The 21645-nt window shown below is 42.7% G+C and overlaps 2 protein-coding genes across 3 annotated transcripts; both read right to left on the reverse strand.

The window, feature by feature from the left end:
- Nucleotides 1–279: 279 nt before the first annotated feature.
- On the reverse strand, nucleotides 280–10497 carry oclnb (occludin b). Its single transcript, XM_036527723.1, has 9 exons — nucleotides 10401–10497; nucleotides 8785–8897; nucleotides 7634–8312; nucleotides 7039–7203; nucleotides 3998–4119; nucleotides 2387–2575; nucleotides 1626–1797; nucleotides 940–981; nucleotides 280–817 (listed from the first exon to the last, which is right to left on the reverse strand). Exons 2-9 carry the CDS (start codon nucleotides 8838–8840, stop codon nucleotides 719–721), a joined length of 1524 nt encoding a protein of 507 aa, XP_036383616.1. The 5' UTR covers nucleotides 8841–8897; nucleotides 10401–10497; the 3' UTR covers nucleotides 280–718.
- Nucleotides 10498–12737: 2240 nt separating this feature from the next.
- On the reverse strand, nucleotides 12738–20836 carry marveld2b (MARVEL domain containing 2b). 2 transcript variants are annotated; one of them, XM_036528116.1, is made up of 8 exons: nucleotides 20626–20836; nucleotides 19200–19243; nucleotides 17452–18620; nucleotides 16409–16444; nucleotides 15803–15942; nucleotides 15116–15287; nucleotides 14641–14691; nucleotides 12738–13431 (listed from the first exon to the last, which is right to left on the reverse strand). In XM_036528116.1, the coding sequence occupies exons 3-8, from the start codon at nucleotides 18601–18603 to the stop codon at nucleotides 13312–13314; spliced, it is 1671 nt and encodes a 556-aa protein (XP_036384009.1). In that variant the 5' UTR covers nucleotides 18604–18620; nucleotides 19200–19243; nucleotides 20626–20836; the 3' UTR covers nucleotides 12738–13311. The 2 variants fall into 2 exon arrangements, with proteins under 2 accessions (XP_036384009.1, XP_036384008.1); XM_036528115.1 differs by having other exon boundaries at nucleotides 19167–19243.
- Between the last annotated feature and the right edge of the window lie 809 nt (nucleotides 20837–21645).

Below are 21645 nucleotides of genomic sequence, written 5' to 3' on the forward strand. Positions count from 1 at the left end.
ACATTTCATTTGTTTCTTTAAAATTATAGAATGAAGGTCTAAAACATGGGATAAAGGAAGCAACCAAGGAGTATATGTATGCATTTACATTTCACTTGTTAAAAATCCTTTCAATATTAAAAACAACTTATAGCAACAATACTGAATGACATGATTTTCATATTTGTGCAAATGACAATAAAAGTATTTGCTAATGGCTTTTACAGTTAGTACATGGAAATATAATTTTTTTTCTGTCAGACTGAAAATAGAATTCTAAGGTACCAATTGACAGCAAGTTAAAATGTCCCATTTAAAAAACTTTCCAATAAACCACAATTGCTCTTCCATAAAGGATTGACAAGTTAGAGGGGAATTTTTTTTCCATGTATAATTCTTTCAATGGAAGATAAGTATAAAAGTGCTGTTTCCTTACAGATACTATGCAACAGAACTCCATAACAGCATAACAGCAAGGAATTGAAAAACCCTAAGAGACACAAAGGAACATGTTTAAATTTGTAAGAATTTGTGGAAAAGGAAAGAAAGTTGATCTGTCATTGAAAAATAAAAGCCTTTTAAAACACATATATTGACACATTCAGAAGCTTAAATTGGCAAGACATCTTCTCAAGGCTATGATGGAGGTCCCTCCTCTCTTCTCAAGTCCAAAAATCTGACAGTGCAGCCCACAAAAAAGACATGCAGTGTGGTTTCTGAGTGAAAAGCGTCAGGCAGGTCACGCTCTGTGGTCATACCCACTGACCCTCCTCTTGATGTGAGCCAGCTTGGCCTTGAGATATTTGCATCTCCTCTTCTTCATCTGGTAGTCTGCAGACTGAGGAGGAAGAAAGAGTGGTTAACTCTTGTAGTTGCTTTTGGAATATTAATGTGGACCGCCTGATCTGTACAGCAGTTGGTGTGATTGCTTTGCAGAACCAGTTCAGATATATACTGTACCTTCTTCTGGTTCCTCAGTTGGGTGTACTCATCCATCGCATCCTGTTTATATGAAAAATAAAAATAAATAAATCATGAAACCATTAAGAATATTAAGATCATGTAATATTATTAAATTAGGAATAAACTGACATAGCAATAAAATCAAGGCATGTGATGTGGTAAATGTAATCTCTATTGTGGGGGTACAATGCAAGAATCATAGAATCTTAAGAATCATCACTTTGGTTACAGTGAAATCAGTAACTTTGGACCATTTCATTTTTTCATTCACAGTTTTTTGTGTGGTTATTTATATACATCACTGTCACATAACATTATCATGGACTCACGTGAAAAAAAAAAACATATCAACACATTCTGGTCTCAACTAGAGCTAGCCTACGATGATAAGCAAATTCATAACATGGTAGCAGACATCTTAAGACTTAAAGGCAAGGACTGTGCTTCAAAACACCCGCTGCCCCTACTTTGTTCTGTGATGAATTTCCATATCACAGACATCACAGTCGCTCATTGTTCTTTGCAAAGGTTGAGATCTCTACCACTGCCTTGTCAACACTTAGCCAACCTGTCCTGCTGGAAAAACAGCAGCACCACAGGCTACTACAATGCTGCCAGGCCGTAATACTGACACTCTGCTTTTCATGGTAGACTGAGTGCCCCCCCACCGCTCCCAATCTCACCAGGTATTGCGGGCTGCCCTCATGAAGGACATCCAGCTCACGGTCCACCTCTGCAAGCCTCCTGTTGATGTCATCAAGATTAGACTGCAGGCCCTTGTACTCCTGGAGGTCCCTTTCAAACTCCCGCTTATAGTCCAGCCGGTCCTGTTCATTGGTAATGGGGGGGAACTCACTGGAATGTAGAAAGACAGGGACAGAGATGCATGATCAGTTCTCCATAAGTTACACTGGACCAAAGTGTTGGATCCCAAGTCTTTCTTTTCAAAATGGAGACAGAGACCATTCTTATTTGGGGGGTTAGAGTAAAAAATGAGAACAAAAGCAAATATGGCTCCTTTCCCCTGCCGGGGAATCATTTCCCCACACAAGGTTAATAAGACCCCAGTTCCCTTTCCCGCTCCTCTGCCCTCCAGTTTAAAACAAACAAGCCTCTGTCCCCCCACCCCAACCCTGCATTCTCCTCTGCTCTCAGGTAATCTTTGTTATCTTGCCTTAGACAAAGACAGCTTTCCCCTCCCTCCATTGCTACGCTTTATCCCCATGGCCAGCCCAAATCCCTTCCTGCACATTTGTCTAATTTAACTTCTGTACAGTCCCTCAGTTTCCAAATGACAGCAGAGTTTGTCTCGAATGCACTCCAAAATAACACCTTTCCCTTTCCTCCTGAAGCGTGTTCCTTCCTCCTCCTCACTCGCTCACTGCTCTCACTCCACTTGCGGATTTGGACATCAGTCTTCAGTTCTCAGTCTCAAGCCCCTCACCTGTCAAAATCGTTGTCGTCCAGCTCCTCTCCCGACTCAGCGCCGGTGGCGTAGTCCGTGTCGTAGTCCTGGCCGTCAATGCGACGGGCACGACCTGGGCGTTTCTTGTTGGGCTTGCTTACAGAGCTGGGCATGTCAGAGGGGCTGCTGTAGGCTGGACTAAACAGAGGCAGATCCTGTTCTGGGGGCCTAGACGGAGGACAACACACGCAAACACACACGTCACTTTAGAGGATTCCTTTCATGTTTTCAGATTTCAAACAAATGGCCCATTTTTGGAGGATATAACACTGATTCTGAAAACACAGACCCCTACATATATATATATATATATATATATATATATATTAAGGCTTACTGTAGCAGGCTTTATATTTAGATACCTTTCATTTTTAAGGCAAGTTATTTGATAGACAGGAATCAAATGTATGATGATCATATAAACTTCATAGCTTGGATTGTACTCCAAACAATATCAATAAAAGGTGACCCAGGATACTATATGTTTTCAAATATAAACACATCATCTTTTTGCAAAACAGACTCTGGAGGAGGGTGGAATATCAAGTCTTCCTGCATGACTATACAGTGTAGTCGCGTACATTCCAAACATTCCAGAACTCAAAGATTTCAGGTCATTAATGAGCACTAAAAGCAACGGAAAAAAACCTTCAGCATTCCAGAAAGCACTACAGTGATTCTGAAAAGACTCCCAAAAGCTTGATTAAAATTAATCTGACACATTTTATTTGTTTCATTTTAACAGAGCTGGCAAAGCAAGAAGCAGCAAGTTGCAGATAACAGGCCACTCTTAAATTTAGAATGAAGCTCAAGACAGACATATCTACTTCATCCTCATCATCCAAGGGTTATATAACATCCCATTGAAAAACAGTTTTCAACTATATACGGGTTTGTGGGCGAAATGTAAAATCACACCAGGGATCATGTGACCCCAGTCTGGCTGCTACCGGCTGAGACAGGAGGGAGGGGTGAGGCATGGAGAACAAAGCGAGACACAGCCGGTTTATGGAGCTATATGTTTGTGATATCTCTGCCCAGCCCACAGTGCTGGAATGTTATACGTGGCCTTTCTGCACTGGAACTGTGCTACTTTCACTTCTCCATACTCCAGCTTGGAGGGTTTGAGTCTGGCATGGTGAAGTGGATCGCAGATAAATAATCACTGTAAAACACACACACACACACACACCTGTCTTCTTTCCAGATTCAATCAGCTAGATAGCTGATCCCATGCTCTATGTCTGCTTTGTGTGCCCATTGTCATGCCATAAAAACTGTTGAATCAGCATAGTAAATGTGTAGCTTTTCACCCTAGAACACAACCACAAATTCCATCTACACAATGCGATAAGATTCTTGGGTTACTCAAAGGTCCTAAAGACAAGAACAAATTCAATCTACATGCTATTCGATAAGATCCCTGATGTATTCAAAGGACCTTAGTTATAGTACTAATGCCGGCTATGTTCATGTTGCGTAGCTGGGGTTTTCTATCCTGCTAGCATTGGGATGTAACTTCATTTAAGCAGATGGGAGACTCAGTCTCGACTGTAATGTTTCTGAAAGCTGGAGCCGTTGTGCACTCACTCTGAGCTGTATGGGGGCTTGGTGTAATCCGTGCTGTTGTCATCCAGGAGAATCCGGGACCCTCCTAGCTTGTCATTGTAACTGCTCACCAATACCTCTGGCATTCCAGACACATTGTTCACCTGCATAAGGGAGAGAGGACAGTTGCACAAGTCTGGCAATGCAAAGTAGAAGTTAGGGATGGATATCCGCAAAATCTATCATCAAAAGTAAAAAGGCAGCCTGCTTGTTTGTGAGCATCCCTCAGAGGACTACACACATCAGCTGGTATTTATACCATCAGGATGGGTTGAGAGTGGACACAGAAGATTACAACACCACATACATATAATATGAAGATATGTGGATCTGCACAGTGCCTATTCTAAAGTGTCACACATTGATGAGTTCCTGATTGCATTCTGTTGACCTTGTGCCTTTGTGGTTCTGTTGTGGTTAGAACTGAAGCCGCACAAACAGTCACATATAAAGTTTAATAACATGATATGGAATGTTTTACATGACTGTTTAATTTCAGTGATGGTTGGGCTTCAAACAGCTAGCATGGACATTTTCAGTTTCTATATAATAATAGAATGTTTTTGCTGTCCGTACACTCTAAGACATACATATATTTGTGTTTGTGATGACTTTCTGACATATGTTATTTCTGTGAACATAAACTTTGACACAAGGTGTTGCCCAAGTGATCACCGGTACTGGAGCTTCCTCATAACAGCAGTTATGACAACATCCTGGTTACAGCACATGGACATTCCAGGAGGACAGAATAGATGAATCAACAGGGGCTGAAGCACAGTCTGGCACCATGGCCACCACTCTCCCGATAAACACCTCTCCTGGACTTAACCAGAATGACCCAGTTAGCTCCGCATCTGCGTTTCGAGAGCGTCTGTATGGTAAACAGCCTGTATGAACAGCCAGTATGAATCCAAGCTCAACCGGTTCCCCTGCTTCCTCAATGTTCTCCTCTCAGCTCAGATTCCAGAGACAGTATCGCAGCTCGAAATGAAGGCATTTAACCGAAACACCAACCGTTAACGCAGATTCTCTGAAAGGCCGACTCTGAAAATCACTCTCTTCTAAATATGACAGAAGTTTCAAACAGCCCTTGACCTAAGATTTCCTTTTGCTCTGGATGTGCTGGATTGGCATGTTTGACAGTTTCTCCGGTGGCTATCTAGTGAGAAAGCGAGAGAAAGGCAACATACTCCTCACCTATCAGCATTAGCAGTGTATGAATACACTTCACAGTTAGTTTTGCTAAGGCAGGGTATATAGTACAGCAAGCTACACACAGATTACACACTAAACAGAAATTTGTCCAACAGCTGAGTATGACCCTAGCATGGTATTAAATAAAAGGGATTTGCACATACGTTTTTAGAAATTGCATGCTTACTCGCTGAAATTACAAGATGTGTTTAGGTAACATGGGTGATCTGATACTAATTTGGTAAACATGGCCTAAAATGACCAAAATTTCTTCCCTCTCATTTTCACATGTGAATGGATTGCAAACTATTTACAACATACCAGTAACTGTTTATTCCTCCGTAGATTCAATTTAGTATAATTTCTTTTCCTTTAAATACAGAAAATAAAAAGCCATTGTATTGCTCTATATTTACATGCGAATTAGGAGTATTGACAGTTTTTGCTTAAATGCAAAGTCCAGGAAAAAGAAAGTATCCCTGTTGTTATGTGAAGATGAATTACTGACTTCATACTGACAAGGATCAGTGCACAAGTGAAACTGCCTCAGCAAGCCACACCTAGAAACTGGACACAAAATTCCCCCTTCACCCCTCCCCCTTCCCCTCCCCCTACCTCTCCCTCTCCCTCCCTGACAGATGCTGGAGGCTCACGGCAAACAGGTCTAGTGCACCTGAGCCGTCGCGCCTCTCAGCAAACACCCCTGTCTGCCTCCCTCACACCCCGCTGGGGCTGCACTGCTGGGAATGAGGAGGAGCAGCCTGCAGGAGTCTGACACCCGCATACTGCAAGGCTGCGCATGACCACTGCAACCCAGATGCATCATCTGCTGAGTCCGCTCCAAAAAGGCACTAAGGATAAAATCCAGAGAATGCATTTGGTTCATCCCAAGAATCAGGGCTTTTAATGTCTTAATGGCTTGACAGGGATTGTCCTTGGTACAACTATGTTAATACCCAACCAGGGGTTTTAATGTTCAATCACTTTTCAAGAAAATGAAAAGCTGAAATATAATAATAAAAAAAGGTACACTGGATGGTGAACTGCCCTTGGTGCCATGAAACTGCAGATGCTTTGAAGAGAGCTGTGAGTTTGGCTGGGTATCTGTGTTCCACAAGTCAGACATGTGATTTTGGGGGTGCACATTTTGGTGCATCCATGGCTACTAACGGACTCTTCTCCCTGGTACGGTTGAAATCACCAAGTGACAGAAATCACAACACGCTGCATTTTTTTACACCCAGTGAAAATCAGGAAGGGAAATAAGCCGGAGTATCACTATCAACCCTCAAGTCCACTGCCAAATCATAAAACAAACAAAATGAGAATTGGCATTGTGCCAAATAGTCACCTAAAACAGAACACTTAAGGGTGCTATCACTTGCGCAAGGTTAAGTCAAATGCCCAGAATGGTCTTTCGTGGTGGTATCATATAAGAGTACAGCACGGAAACAACAATTAAGTACTGAGGCAAATCAAATGATTCAACAACTGCATCACATGGCTCTTACAACTCTTGAATTTTCAGCTTTGATTGTAGGACCATCCTTGGTGTACAGACAATCCCAATACAAAAGGAAACAAGAGTGGAAAATAGAAACCAGCAGTGGTGGCTGGAAAAATGCATCTTGATATATGGACAAAATTCAAATCTATTGTAGCTGGTCAAGTACAGCTTTTTTGAAATGGTATAAATGGAGAATCATACACGGCCAATTACATACAGAAAAGATAACTCAAAGGAAAGAGTGATGTTGGCCCTGGCACAGATGAGTGACTGCAGCCCTACAATGCTGTTCCCTTTGCATCTTGGCACCCCTACTCACCCACTCGCCTACATCGTGGGACAGGCCATCGTTGACGACTTTCACCTCCTCCCACAGAATGTTGTCCTTCCCGTGACGTCTGATCTTCGCCCGCGTCTTCGCGGCAAAGACCACAAGGATGATGAGGCCAATGGTCACCAGGAAGCCGAACACAACAGCAATGGCCTGGGAATAGAGGACACCAAGAAATGTACCATCAAAACAATGCCACAGCCCAAGTGCTTTCACACATCTTTGCATGTCAAAAACACTCTGCTTAAGAGAGATTTAACGTAGGTCAGCTGAGGACAACTTGTAATTTGAATAAATGAATGAAAAAACAGCAACAAAAAATGTATAAAAGCCATTCATTTTTCCCCAAATGGGACAACTGTAGAGCTAATAGCAATAAGTGAAATCTCAGTCTAGAGAGGCACGCTTTAATTATGCAAAATTTGACACTGCCAGTCTGTAAAAATGACCAATTTAATTTTTACAGATGCCAAAATATAGAAAAATCTTTAAACATAGACTCAGAGCAGCAAGTCTGGTCTGAGGGTGCTGGATGAGGTAATGGAAAGCCAGTTACAGACTCCAGCTTGCTACAAGCTCTTACCTCCTGGGGCTCCACCACACAGTAGTGGTACAGGTACTGGTTGATGAAGATGCCGGAGGGCTGGGCATTCTGGTTCTGGTACTGGGCACACAGAGCTATAATCTGGTTGTAGTAGACAGTTCCTGAGGTCTGGGCAGTGGGGTTGATGGCCACCAGGTAGACGATGGTGGATATGAGCATGAGGATGGACAGAATGGCGCCGATAATGATGGTTGCCAGGTAGAAACGCCGCGAGCGGGACACGTTCTGCCTGGACACCACCAGGATGAAGATGATCAGCACAGCGATGAAGGTGATGGCCGCTATGGCGATGATGAAGCCCTTGCCCGTCAACGGGTCAGTGTAGTTACCTCCGATTCCGCCATAGCCTCCGTAGCTGCCCCCGTAGCTGCTTCCGTAACTGCCCCCGTAGCTACCGCCATAACCTCCACCAGCATAGCTCCCTCCGCCAACCCCTGTCCCCACGCCCCCTATCCCCCCGAAGCCCGTGAGCCCCATGTCCATGTCCCAGGCCAGGGTGGAGGCCACGCAAGCGAAGATGGCCACACAGAGGATGATGATGATGATGGCCATGATCTTCATCACGCCGGGCGGTGAGGTCCAGCGGTAAAAGTGCAGGAACTCGTCGTGAGGGTAGTAGGAGTGGGTCCGCGACCGCTCTCTGTGTCTGCTGCCATGGCTGCAGAGGAAAGAAGGAACCATGGGAAGAACAAGTGAGAGAGATAGCAAGAGAGAAAGATAAGTTCACAGGAAGTGATGGGTTAAGAGGAGAGGTAAGAGTGTAGTAAAGATAGTTCGGGGGTGACGGTCACAAAGCTAAGCCTGTAACCCAAGCCTGTCAATTCCCAGGTGGGGTACTGCTGTCCTATGCTTGAGCAAGGAGTTTAACCTGACTTGCTCTAGTACATATCCAGCTGTATTAATGGACAAAAAAAAAAAAACATTAAAAAGCTTGAAGCCATGATAGTCTGGATGAAGGTGTCTGGAAAGCAAATAAATAATGATATGAGGTCTGGGGGCCAAAGAAAACTTCCTGTCATCATTAGAGTGCTTCAACTCCAAGGCATGAGAGATCTATCCATAGTGAAGCTACAGCAGACAAGATGAATCTCAAAGAGAATCACAGAGATGAAGTGCCAACAGGGACTCACTGTCTGCCGCTCCCGGGCTGATAGGGAGGGGGGCTGCCTTTGTGACCTGTGGTCATGCTGAATTCCACAGAGTGTCTTCACACCCTCCACTAGCACAGAGTCTTCTTAAAGTTCTGTTAAACACAGAGACAAACCACAAGCTAAAACACTGGATATAGGAGAGGACTGTACAGCTGATGATAGCCAGATGATAGCCAACTTTGCACAACAGCCAAACCTGACAATAAGTATGTTCCTATGCAGCAATACCCTCAGTAAACCACAGAATGTCCTCATTTTTGGTATGTGTGTTATTAAGTTATTAGCATGAAACAGTAATAATACGAAAAATGTCAAAGCAAGTACTGGCACAAAATGTGATTATTAGCTGAAATCTGCCTCGTTTTTATGCTGAATCACATTTTTATTATACTTATGTCACCGTAAGATAAGATGAAACACTGAAGTGGGGCATGAATGCCAAAACACTTGAAAGACCCCTACAAGATTTGTATTGGGCAAACATCCATTGCACTTTGTTACAGCATAATAAAGGCATAGTGTTTGTATAAGAGCATGTGGGTCTTTCACTTGACCTTTTCAGGTGTGGAAAATTCACAGCACAGCAGAAATACGCTAGATTTGGCATGTGGTTTATTTTTCCGTGGGAGAAGGTCTTAATTAATAATGTCCGAAACAAGTACAGTTAAAATAGCCACGTATAAATCAGAATGTCTGGAAAAAGATACCAGCTTTTCCGTGAGACCTCCACCTGTGGGTACTTGCCGGTTTTTATTCATAATCTTCATAAAAGTAAACTAAACGTGTACACCTGCTAATTTTCAAGCAGTTGTCCTCGTGTAAAAATTCAGTATTTAATCGTAGATAGTAATTTAGTAATTTAATCGATAGAAATGGATCATTAAGAAACCCAGATATGAATGAAAAGAAATCCAACCAGGACATTAACGTTTGTTTAAGTTTACAATAAACTGAAGTATTAACTTACCACTTCGTAAAAGTATCCATCTAAACTGTCAAAAACCGGAATGAACCGAACTCAGTAATGAAAAGTCTACATTAATACTTTCAATGTGACGCAGTCCATTTCCAAGAACGCAGAACATGTTTTGAGAACAGCGCTGCATCTATTGTGTACAATTTCACATCTTTTAATCACCTACATGAGTTGTTCTGTTCACTGAGTTCAGACAATTAACCGATCTGCATTGGCAAAGATGGGAAATATGTCCAGAATAAGCCGATTCACTGTTCTTTAAAACAAATAAAAAAAAGACAAGCGTTCTAGTCCGTTTAAGTCGGGTTTTAATGAAATTGTTCCGCCCTGCCCTTTACTGAGAAGAACTTGCTTTCAGTAAACAAAAACACACAAAGTACCCTAAATAAAATACAAAATGCATAAGAGTATAGCCAACAGTGTGGGATAAATAACCGATTTAATAATTCTACTCATTCAACGATAAATCAATAAACATTAACAATTAAGATGTGTATTCAGATTAAAACTGAGCATTGACGGAAACTACAACAGCAAATGAACTCATTCCAAATTTGAAGTCGGATCAGTGAAAAGCAATCACTTTAGAGTTATTGACGGAGAAAAAAATTACACTTACCTGACTTACGCCTAGTCCGAAACACCTGAGCGCGCTCGCCTGTGCAGAAGCTCGTATGTTAATAATGTGGGACACACCTTAGAGCGCATCACTGCTACGCCGTCCTCGGGGCTATGATCGCTCCGCCCGGAGGTGACAAATAGGAGTTGGCTTCCTTGTTTTCCAACCTCTAATTGGCGACACAATTTACGTTGCACTGAAACTAGCGCTCTTTTTTTATTTTGACACTGCGTATGCGAAAGCAAACTAACTGGTTTTACAGTTCAGTCGCTTTGTGTACCACACATTCCAAAGCTTCCTGTGAGCTTTTCGTATTTTTGTTTCAAAATTCAGCTTTTTCAGTTTTTTTTTCCATAGCTTTTTAATAGCAGTAATGGCGATTTACTGTGTATCCCTGTAAATTTTATTGGGTTATACAAAACAAATTTTATCTGTTTTGTAGTTGTTTTTCAGCAATATCTGAATCAGTATACTCAGTATATTCAAATATACAACAAGAATTCGGACAGAATATTGTATATCAACACGGGTGTTTGAAGCACTTGTGATTAAGCGTTCACTAAACTAGAATAGTTTATTATAGTAGCCCGAATAATGACAAAGCCTGAAACCCCGCACTACACGCTTGTTTCCTCACACCCTTCTGCTTCCTGAAACTGATCACGGGTTGAAAGATGACACCTCTCGGACTAAGCTGCAAAACCAGAAACTGCTTTGGATTCCAGAACTATGACTTCGCCATCTTCCCTGTCCCCTACAAAAAGAACTGGTCGTGCATGTTGCCCAGCAAGTCAAGGACAGGAAAAATAAAAGGATTGTTCCTACTACTTCCAGCCAGGAGAAAAAACCCCAAAAAGTTATTATACGGTTCTGTGTTAGACGATAATGACATCATCTGTAACAAACTTATGACCAGTTTACCATTCATGGCGAGGGTTTCGTGTGTTCACCAGTTGCGGTATAATGAAATTAAAACAAATCATCATTATGCTGCTCTGCCAAGGTATCTTTCGAGACTTGGAGAAATGTTTGGTATAAAGCTTTGAGGGGACAGCACAACAACTGCAGGGCTAGTCCAGAGAATGATTTAAGTACAACCGGCAGGTTATGGGTTCACGTCTTTGATGAGACCTGCTGTTATGCCCTACCTTACCTAAATTACTATAAAAAAAGAGTCCTGCGCAAGCTACCCTGTATTGCACATACATTCTCTAATGCATTACAGACACAGACATTGTGAAGTGTTGACATGTGAGACACATGTACCTCCCCCAGACATGTGTGAGACACATGTACCTCCACCAGAGTAATAATTCTTTTAAGTATATTTATACCCCTGGATGGAAAAGCGAGGTACAAGAGTTTACTGATGATTAATTAACCCAAACCCATTAGTAAAAAAACATAACGTTTTCCTTTTTTCCAGCATGCAACATTTGTCGGCATAGTTTCAGTGTTGTGCCTAACAGGTAAGGTTTGTTTTCAAAACAGGGGCAAGAATGTCCATCGTGTGCCAGGGTTTCAGGATGTGAACAATCAATAGCAAATCACACAAGACAATAGACAGCTTTGTTCAGTTTTCACAGGCTTGTCTATTTACACAATCAGCAAACATGTAGAAAATACAAATACCAAAAAAGTGAATTAAACAACACAGATGTTCCAATGCATGGCAAGTTGTGTTCTCCTTCTCAAAGAAAATAATCAAAAGGAGAAAATAAAGAGTAGAGTGAAGCTAGTTCTAGAGAGCATAAGTATTTCTGCCTACATCAGATCAAAGAATATACAGAAATATTGGTTTCAAAGTACTTCATACAAAAATGACTTGCTTGGAGCACTTGTAAAACCCTGAACTCATTCAGATAACTTCAAATTCTGATGAAAATATAGAAATAAGCCACTTAAGACAAAACAAATCAAAAAACTAATTCCACTTCAAAATATTTTCAACACAAGGAAGGCAGCACACGTATAATATAAGAAACAGATACTGGGGCAGAGAATGAACACATCACAAATATGAACATTTCACTGTTGAACTTTTGAGAATCTTGGATGTAATCTCTACTGTCCTTCTGAGAATGAAACATTACAGACCATATGAACATGATTTCACATACTTAACCTGAAAGGGATAAGTATGTTCAAGATACTGGATAACCATCCCATGTCAAGGTCTGCAACCTTGACTCTTCAAAGCTGCACAGCCTTTTGGTCCATCTCCATTTAAAGTCTTGATTGTTCACAGATCATGTACTGTCCTAATTATTCCAAACTGCCATGTGTTAAATATTTTCAGTAATGGACTGAATAAACAAAAAAATTAAGACTCTTCACAACCATGGCATTACAAAAACAAACCTGCAGAGCTCTTCCCTAAAACAGAAAAAAGGCTCAAAAGACATTTCTCAGATGTACAGACAGGTAAAATTAAAACTACAAGCAAGTTGATAGGACAACCATCCCTCCCCTCTTAAATAAACGTAATATTCTCCGCAAGAAAGATTTGGTGTCGAAACAGACATAAAGTGTTTCATTTGGACCTCTTAGCTGGCCTCTGGAGTTTGGTCAGAAATTCCATATGGAAACATGCTGGGTCTTGCAGCTAACACACATTCAGCATATGACACGCAATCTTAGAGCCTTCAGAGGGGATAGCAAGAGGGGAAAAAAAAAAATCTCCATTCCTTTTTCCATGTTCACACTATCAGGAATGTACTCTCTTTCTCAATCCTCTGAGAGAGGAACATTTACTCTCTCCACACAACAGGTGCACTTCCACATCTTTGTGTAGCAGCAGAAGGTAAACAGCTGATCACTGCAGGTAGTGGGCGCGATACGGAGATCCCTAATCCATCCCAGAAGATTGGAGCCTGCCTCTGTCGCCACGAGCAGCGCCTTCTGACCGCCTCTAGCTGTAGCCGTCGTTCCAGTCCATGACCTTGTTGTACTCCTGGATCTTCTGCTTGATGTGGGAGAGCTTACTCTTTAGGTACTCACAGCGCTCCTTCTTTTCCAGGAAAGCAGGGTCCTGCCGAAAAGCCAAAGCACAGGCACATCATTGGAGAGCCTGAAACTATGAGCTGTGACTTCAAAGCGTGCCTGGTTCTCCCCTCTGTCACACCAACAGAAGAAACATGACCGGTGCTTTATTTATTTTTGCTGAATACAGTGGCTACTACAAGTACTGAGAAAATTAAGGAGCTCAGCATCTGGCTAAAAAGTCCAACAGCAGAGCACAAGAGAATCATTTGCTCAGTGAAGGAGCGTGCACTTATCACATGCATTTCAGAACCAAACGGCTTTCAGCAATGCATACACATGAAGTGAGGAAGAAAAGAAACAGCGAAGCTGCGAGTGTGAGAAATTTCTCCAGCGGTCACAGATCTGTGACCTCCACGTGAGAAATAAAACAGTGGCTACAAACAGGTGCTTCTATTGTCAGGGGAAAACAATGCATCAATCTCTAATTACTGGTGAAAGCATCAAAGTGCAGGTGCCACCTGTTCAGTGATCTATGAGAAATTTGACACAACATATATTTCAACTCAAGACGCATAGCAAATGCTTCACAATCTGTAAAGTATGGTTTCCTTCTTAGGTTAATTATGCACTTGTCATTTAGACAGTGGTATAATGTTACACTTCCATTTTCCATTTTCCTTATAGAATTAGCTATGGGGAAATTTCATCTGTAGGTACCTGTAGGACATTTCATGTGCTGGTGAAAGCAATAACAGCAAGCTTTCACTGTATGGTTTTGAACTCAGAAGTGGCATGGAACTCAGAAGTGCCTCTAAGGCCTGCTCTTTCCCTTCAGCGTTGTGTCTGTTTCTTCCCAGGAGACAATACTGTGAGTCCTATGAGAGAGTCTGCCAGGAGACTCAAAATGAACCCCTCCACCCCTCCCCCATCATTCCCACACCTTTTGTTCTCAATTACAGGAGTGAAGCCCTCTGAGCCACCAAAACAATATCACCAGCAGATGCCAATGGCAGGTATTGACAGATCGCATCATGATACACACACACACACACACACACAATCACATATTAGCAAGCACACGGTCACACATGTGCACATGCATACTGCATACAGACAGGCACCACTCCAGCTGGCAGAGGTACAAAGACTAAAGGGGAGAGCAGGGAGGGATACAGAAGCAGCGTTTTTTCCCTTTCAAACGTGACTGCACTTAAAGGGCTACTGCTAATTAAAAACCTAACAATGACTGACTTACAGTCTTTTTTCTCTGATATTCCTGCAGGATGTTGTTGATTCGGTCGTGTTCCTGAAAAAGAAAGCAAGCCTTTATTCTCACTGGACATGGGGATTTTTTTCTTGTTTCAATCTATAAATGCAAGGACCATAGTGTTGGATCTCTGCCAACCACAGTTACATTTGCTATGTCTGACAAGCTAAGCCAGATCTATTTTATTTCAAAGGAGAGACAGACTCATCGAGAAAAACTGCTAGGCAGCTACATAAGTGTCTTTCTCATTGAATGAGGGAAAAGAAGCTGCCTAGCAAAACATAAAAGGATTTAAAAACTATTCATTTATTTTTCATCTTTGATAATTCATTATGAAACTGGGTAACCTCAACCAGATAAAAACAAAATTGAGCATTTATAATGTGTTGACTGCTACGTTACTGTTTTTTAATGGGGATGAAAGGGTGACGGAAAGCTGACAGACTGAGAGAGGAATAATGACCATTTGACTGATGGGTTGCTGGGGCAGGTTGCGCATCATGCCATCCATCTCGTCAAACTTCCTGAGCACGGCCTGAACCTCGGCGTGCAGCTCCTTGTACTCGGCGTACTGGTCGTTGAACACCGCCTTGTAGCGGTCCCGTTCCTCATCCGTACGGATGGTGGGGTACTTCCTGCAGGGGGGAGACAGAAGAACATACTAAATTTACTGAGTCTATGTCTATGCAACAGAGTCATTTAAGCCAGCTCCCTCTTTGTCTTGGCATGGAGTACAAGATCAAATTTGGCAGACATTTCAAGATTATGTGCAGAATGTTGGACTAAAGGAACATCCCTACCCACATCTCAACCCCAGCCCAAACCCCAGCCAAAAATCACAGTACTGGTGACTCTTCCAATCTGTTAGGTTCCCAATATACTACTCCTATCTACCCCTACTATTGGGTGCCAACTGAGGACATGGGCACAATTTTCGACAACTTCTCATTTAAGTCAACTGGGAACCCACAAGTCTCTGGTGTTGGACCGAACAACCAGCACACAGAAGCAGGTGGAATGCCTTGTTCCATCACAGAAAGCAGCTGGCATGAAGAGGTGGGTTTGCGAAATGCTTTGACTTCAGACAGCAATGTGAGTCCTAATCAGACAGATAACAGCAGTGCTTTCACATGCGGAGGAAGACACTCACGCAACATAGTCTGGCATGATCAGAGGTTTGGGAATATGCCCAGCAGGGATGTGCCCGCTCAGGATTTCTGGCTGCATCACTGGGGGCGGAGCTTGGACAACAGGTTGGATCTGCTCTGAAGGCACTGAACCTGCAACAACCTGATAAGACCATGCAGAGGACACCATGAAGACACACATTAACACAGAAACTCTACACTCTACTACACTGTTATCTGTGTATTAGTAGATGTACCTCTGAGTCTAGGCACAGAAATACACTGTCACCAAGTATATTAATTAAATAGTCAAAGACAGACTGAGTACAAAACCAGGGAAAAGAAAAAAGTGTTTCCCAAGCATTACTGCAACTCCATGTAAATCAGGTCTATCTAATTTGCCTCCAAGATATGAAACATAGTTGTCTGGAAAGCACCACTAGTTTTCTTCCTTATGCTGTCATAAACCTGAAACTGATATAAAATCTTACTGGAATATTCTGTTATATCGTGAATTATGCACCTCAGATCTTAATTTAATCCAGCTTGATAATGATAATTTCTGATGAATTCTTATTTAATGTTTGTCTCAAACACTTGATGTTTAACACATAAAACAAAAAAGTTACCAAGGATCTTGGAACAGAAGATGCTGTTGTTTTCATCTAAAAAGAAAAGGAAATCTCATTTTAAAAAGCATTCAGGTTTTTTTTAACAAACCACAGAGCATATATTTTAACTGTAAGCGGTCCTTAAATGATACCAGTACATACAGAGATGATTCACTCAATTACAGACATAGTGAAAGGATAAATACTATGAAGGACTTTCCATGTTGACAGATATACTGTCATTTACATTAATGGAACCAGTACACCAGAACATCTGGAACATTCAGACTCAAGAAAAATACAAAAGGAAGAGCAGGTGCAAACTGTACAAGACACAGAGTACCTGTGCCTCTTCCAGTTGCTAAGGGATGACATCAGCATCTACATATATAGCAACCACCCATGGCAACCAGATAGCTCACTAGCTGATGCAAACAACTGGGACAATAAGTTATTGCAGATGCTCTCTGCTTTCATCCAGGTCTACAATGGTTACTCCCCTTATTTTAATGTTACATTACATTACATTATGGGCATTTAGCAGATGCTCTTATTCAGAACAGCTTACACTGGTTACAGTTGTTTAACCATATTATCCATTTATACAGCTAGATTACTGAGGTAACTGTGAGTTAAGTACCATGTACAGCAGCAGTGCACCAACGGGGAACTGAACCGGCAACCTTTTGGTTACGAGTCCTGCTCCTTAACCACTATGCTACACTGCTGCTATAGTGAGTTTTATATATAAAGTAATTCAGCTACTTCCAACCTCATACTTAAAACGAGACTTAAATATGCACCAGCTCAGGACTTAGGACTACTTTTTTGCTTTCTTGTTGATTATCTACTAGTGAAGTGTTGTTTCAAAGAATGTTTTCATGAATTATCATTACTTGGGGAAGGGTTCCTCAACAAGTGACCAAGTCGGTTAGTAAGGGACACAGCTGTTTGTAAGGCTGCTTCCTCCAGCCATGGTGAAAAGTACTCAAACTACTGAATCTGTTGACCTATTCCACCCATGCCGTCACCCAGACACCTGAAAAGGAGCGCGGTCTCACCTCGACCTCCAGGCTCTCCCTAAGCCGGCGGGCTGCCTCGTGCCTCCACAGCTTCAGGCACACGATGGCGCCGATCAGGTACACCAGCATGGTGACGAAGAGGAAGATTATGGCGGCCGTCTGGCCGGCCTCCGCGCGGCAGAAGGCCCCGTTGATGCCGTTGTTGAAGACGGGGTAGGAGCAGAGCCCGCCCCGGTTGATGTCTCGCACGTACACAATGCCCGCTGCCATGTAGAGGATGGCCAGTGCCAGGTTGATGATGAACTCGGTGAGGGGCCACCAGTTGGAGTCCAGCAGGATGGTGCGGTAGTACATGGTCATGCCCAGGACCAGCAGTATGACCGTCACCACCCAGGCCAGCCCCGCCACCACCAGGATGAAGGGCGTCTTGGGCCCCGTGTAATAGGCCCCGGCCCCGACGCCTCCCCCCTGGCCCATGTACCCGTACATCTGCGGCTGCGAGTAGCCGAACATGTTGTACCACTCGTTGTCCTTGTGGACGTACGCGCAGACGCAGGCGAAGACAGCCGCGCCCAGCAGCAGCTCTACGCAGCCCAGGATGCGCAACAGCCCCGCCCACGACTTCATGTAGGCGTAGCGCTGATGGTAGGCCTCCACCCGCTCGCTGTAGGTCAGGGCCGTCTGGACGGTGCGCCCGTCAATGGACTCCAGGGGGTCACCCAGCAGCATGGCCTCCCGCTCTTTGCGGGAGCTGTAGCTGCCCCCCGACCCCCCGTACGGGTCCCGGTAGGAGCCAGGGGCGGCGGGCGTGTGGGGAGGGGAGCAGCGCACCCCCTCGGAGGTGGTGTTGTTGTTCTCTGACGCGGGCATGGACCACTGCTTGCTGCTCCGGTTGCTGCCCCGGAAGAAGTTCTTCACAGAGTCCGGGATGAAGCGGCGGACGGGCTTGATGTCGAGGGCGTCGATGTTGTCCTCGCTGTCGCTGGGGTAGAACTCCGGCCCCACCGGCGGGTGCTCGGGGAGTGGAGGGGGCGGGAGTGGGTCGGAGCTCAGCGCCAGCTCGGAGCCCCTCAGCTCCTCCAGGTGGCGCGGCTCATCCTCCCGCCTCAGCGACCCGATGGGCACCTGGTCATAGTGCGGCAGGTCTCGCACCCGGTCAAAGCGGGCGGACGACCCTCCTCCAGAAGACATGGAGATTGTTCTCAGCCCTGGAGTTACAGGGGGAGAGAGAGAGTCACACGTGGAGGCTGTTACCACTTGCAAAAGCTTCAATCAAAGGGGCTCCCAAACAGGTTGCAAGAACAATGCGGCTAGTGTCGCCAAGGACCAGAGGCCCTGCTGAGATCCAAAGCTCAAACAACTTCTGCATACAAATGGCCTTAAATGAGACTTCCAGTAAAATGTCTGGAATACAAAGGTAAAACCACTGGAAATTTGACAGAAGGACCCAGATCTCACCACCAGATCACCAAAAGTCATGAAGAAAAAACAGTTTTCACCCACAGTCAATTGAAAGTTGGTTAGAGTCACCATTTTAAGATAACCATACAGTATCCCTCCCTGTACCCCTTCATATGATTCAAACCCTTCAAGCAGGTGCCCAGAATATAAAAGACCCAAAAGAGAGTTCTAAACAACTAGCAACTAGTCAGAAAACCCAGCCTTCACCCCTGGAGAGAATGTAATGCATAGCGGCGCATTATTTAGCATGTTAGTCTTAACAACAAATTTAAAAATGTGCTTGCTTTAAATACCTCTCTCACATGCAGTCACTCAGCAAGACTTACATTGCCTTGCGGCTCAGTTTGCAAACTGTGCTTGGTTCAGCCACCTGAAAGGACAGAGGGGGAGTTACATTCACAATGACCTACTCTCAAAATCATCTCATCCATTTTGTTGTAAAAAGGCTTGACTCCATATGACAACTTGAAATAAAATTTCAAGTCTAAACTGGAGACAAGAAAAATCTGTATCATGACATTTTCCAGGTTCAACAAAATCTCTACAGTTCCTCTCATAAAAGACACTGTGCTCAGTGACAATGATCCCCATCTTATCCCCATATAAACCATTCACAACACTGTACTTGTCAATAAAACACAAAGATTTTTTTTTTCGATTTCATTGTGAGGAACAAAACATTTTTCATAGGAAACAATTATAGAAATGTGTGCTTTTGAGAACAGTAGAAACAGATCAATAAACTTGATGTTTTGGCGCTGATCGATGTTTTAAATTATAAAAAAATCTACATATCTGTAATATAAGCAAACATTTATGAAGCCAAAAAATGTTTTCATTAGTGTTGTTATCAAAACACCTCCATGAATATCATTTGAATGAGCGAATCCAAATCTGTATTGTATCAGTAAAACCTTCAATCGCAATAAAGCAGTTAACAGTTACACTTGTAAAATTACAACCCGGGGCACCAAATGCCACCAACAGGAGGGTCATCTTCAATTTTACTTCTCCCTCACTGCTAATAGCGCTGTGCTCATTGACGGTGATCCCCATCCCCTCGCAGGGTAGCAAAAAAGAATCGTTAGTGCATGGTGAAGGGAATATAAATTTCAACCTATTCATATTTTCAATTCATACAATTAGTATGAATATCGACTTTTGGCTTGCTTATAAATCACATAGATAGACACGTAGATAAAACTTATTCAGCGGAAGACTTTCTTCTCCTACAACAGACAGACTTAGCGATCGACGTTTTCCCATTTGACTGTCTAATAATAGAGATTACCAGACAGATAAAACGAATCACAAACGAAAAAGACGGATATTAAGTAAAAGGTTGAATTCGGCACCATTACAAAGTTCCAAAGCGACGATAACCACAGTCGACGGGTTGTGCTCCATTGAGTGGGTTACCATTTACTTAACATAAAGCTGAAATCTATTTTCGTTCCAAATTATTGTTTGTTTTTAGCACAGACACTACGACGAATTCTACTGAGAATTATGAGTGTTATGGGACCACACTGGACACACTCGTAAATAACAGGTTTAACAACAAATATGGCAACCTTTTGCGACCAGTGAATCGAATTAGAAACTTCACCAAGAGACTAGAAAACTGAAGTATTTCAAACACAAATATCCCTAATCGTTTAAGAACTGTCTTATAATTACTTGATCACGGTAAATAGTTATTTTGCTAAATCTTGTGCAGCTGCTTTAAGGGAAAATAAAAACCTCTCCTACCTGTTAGAAAATTGGCTTTTCCTTCCGTCCGTTTACCTTCCACCAAACATACTCTTACAAGCGACAGGAATCCGACCACGTGACCGACCCATCCCTGAGAGTGACGCAAGTCCCTTACATCCAAGTCAACCTACCTGGCCGGGAAAACTGTAGAAACTACCTGAGATCATGACGATCAGGTAATCCATGTGGAAGTGAAACTCGTGACTAATGTGACATCGTGGAAACGAGTATCGTTCTCTCTTCTGTCTGTAAGAGTGTCTGGGCACAGTACAAAAGTTATTGTTTGTTTGGTTCCTGTTTATTTTAATGAAGTGAACTCCGTATACAATCGCAGAACTGTAATATTACGAGTTTATACAGAATATAGATGTCCTGATAGAATTTAAAGCTCCAAAGCCATTCTGGAAAGTGATTTTGGACAGTAAATATAAATCGCTTTTTACATCAATCCATTTAACGCAGAAAAGGCTTGGATCTTGACTATGATTAGTTAAATTGTGAACATCCCAAAAAAGTAAATTGTGTCCATTCTATTCTGATAAACCGCATATGTCATCAACATAGTATAAACCAGTTTTATGAGTGTCCAAAGGTCTTTAATAAATAGCAGAACGCAGTGCAATGTAACTTAAGTATTCCATCTCTTTTTGATCTTCGAAATTCGCCGCAAGGTCTTTCTGATAACACAACGTTCATTGTTTCTGGCTTCCTCTATATTTCCTCTCCCTGGTGACTGTTGTGTTTAGAATTGTGCAGTTTCCTAAATATGTGAAATGCCCTCACTTCTCATGGTTTAACATAATTGACTTCCTGTTCACCAGCAATTTCTTGAATTTTTCCTGGAACAGTGCAACCATATCTCAGAAATACTTTAACAGTGGAGACCACAAAAAAGGTAAAACATTACATCATCCTTCCATTATTTTTCTTACCAGACACTTCCATTAAACAGCTTGCATGTTTGATGTTTGTATTCATTTCCCCCCCTTATTTTCACTGAAGCAACACAGACAGTCA

This window comes from Megalops cyprinoides, chromosome 4, assembly GCF_013368585.1.
Source record: "Megalops cyprinoides isolate fMegCyp1 chromosome 4, fMegCyp1.pri, whole genome shotgun sequence".
NCBI lineage: Eukaryota > Metazoa > Chordata > Actinopteri > Elopiformes > Megalopidae > Megalops > Megalops cyprinoides.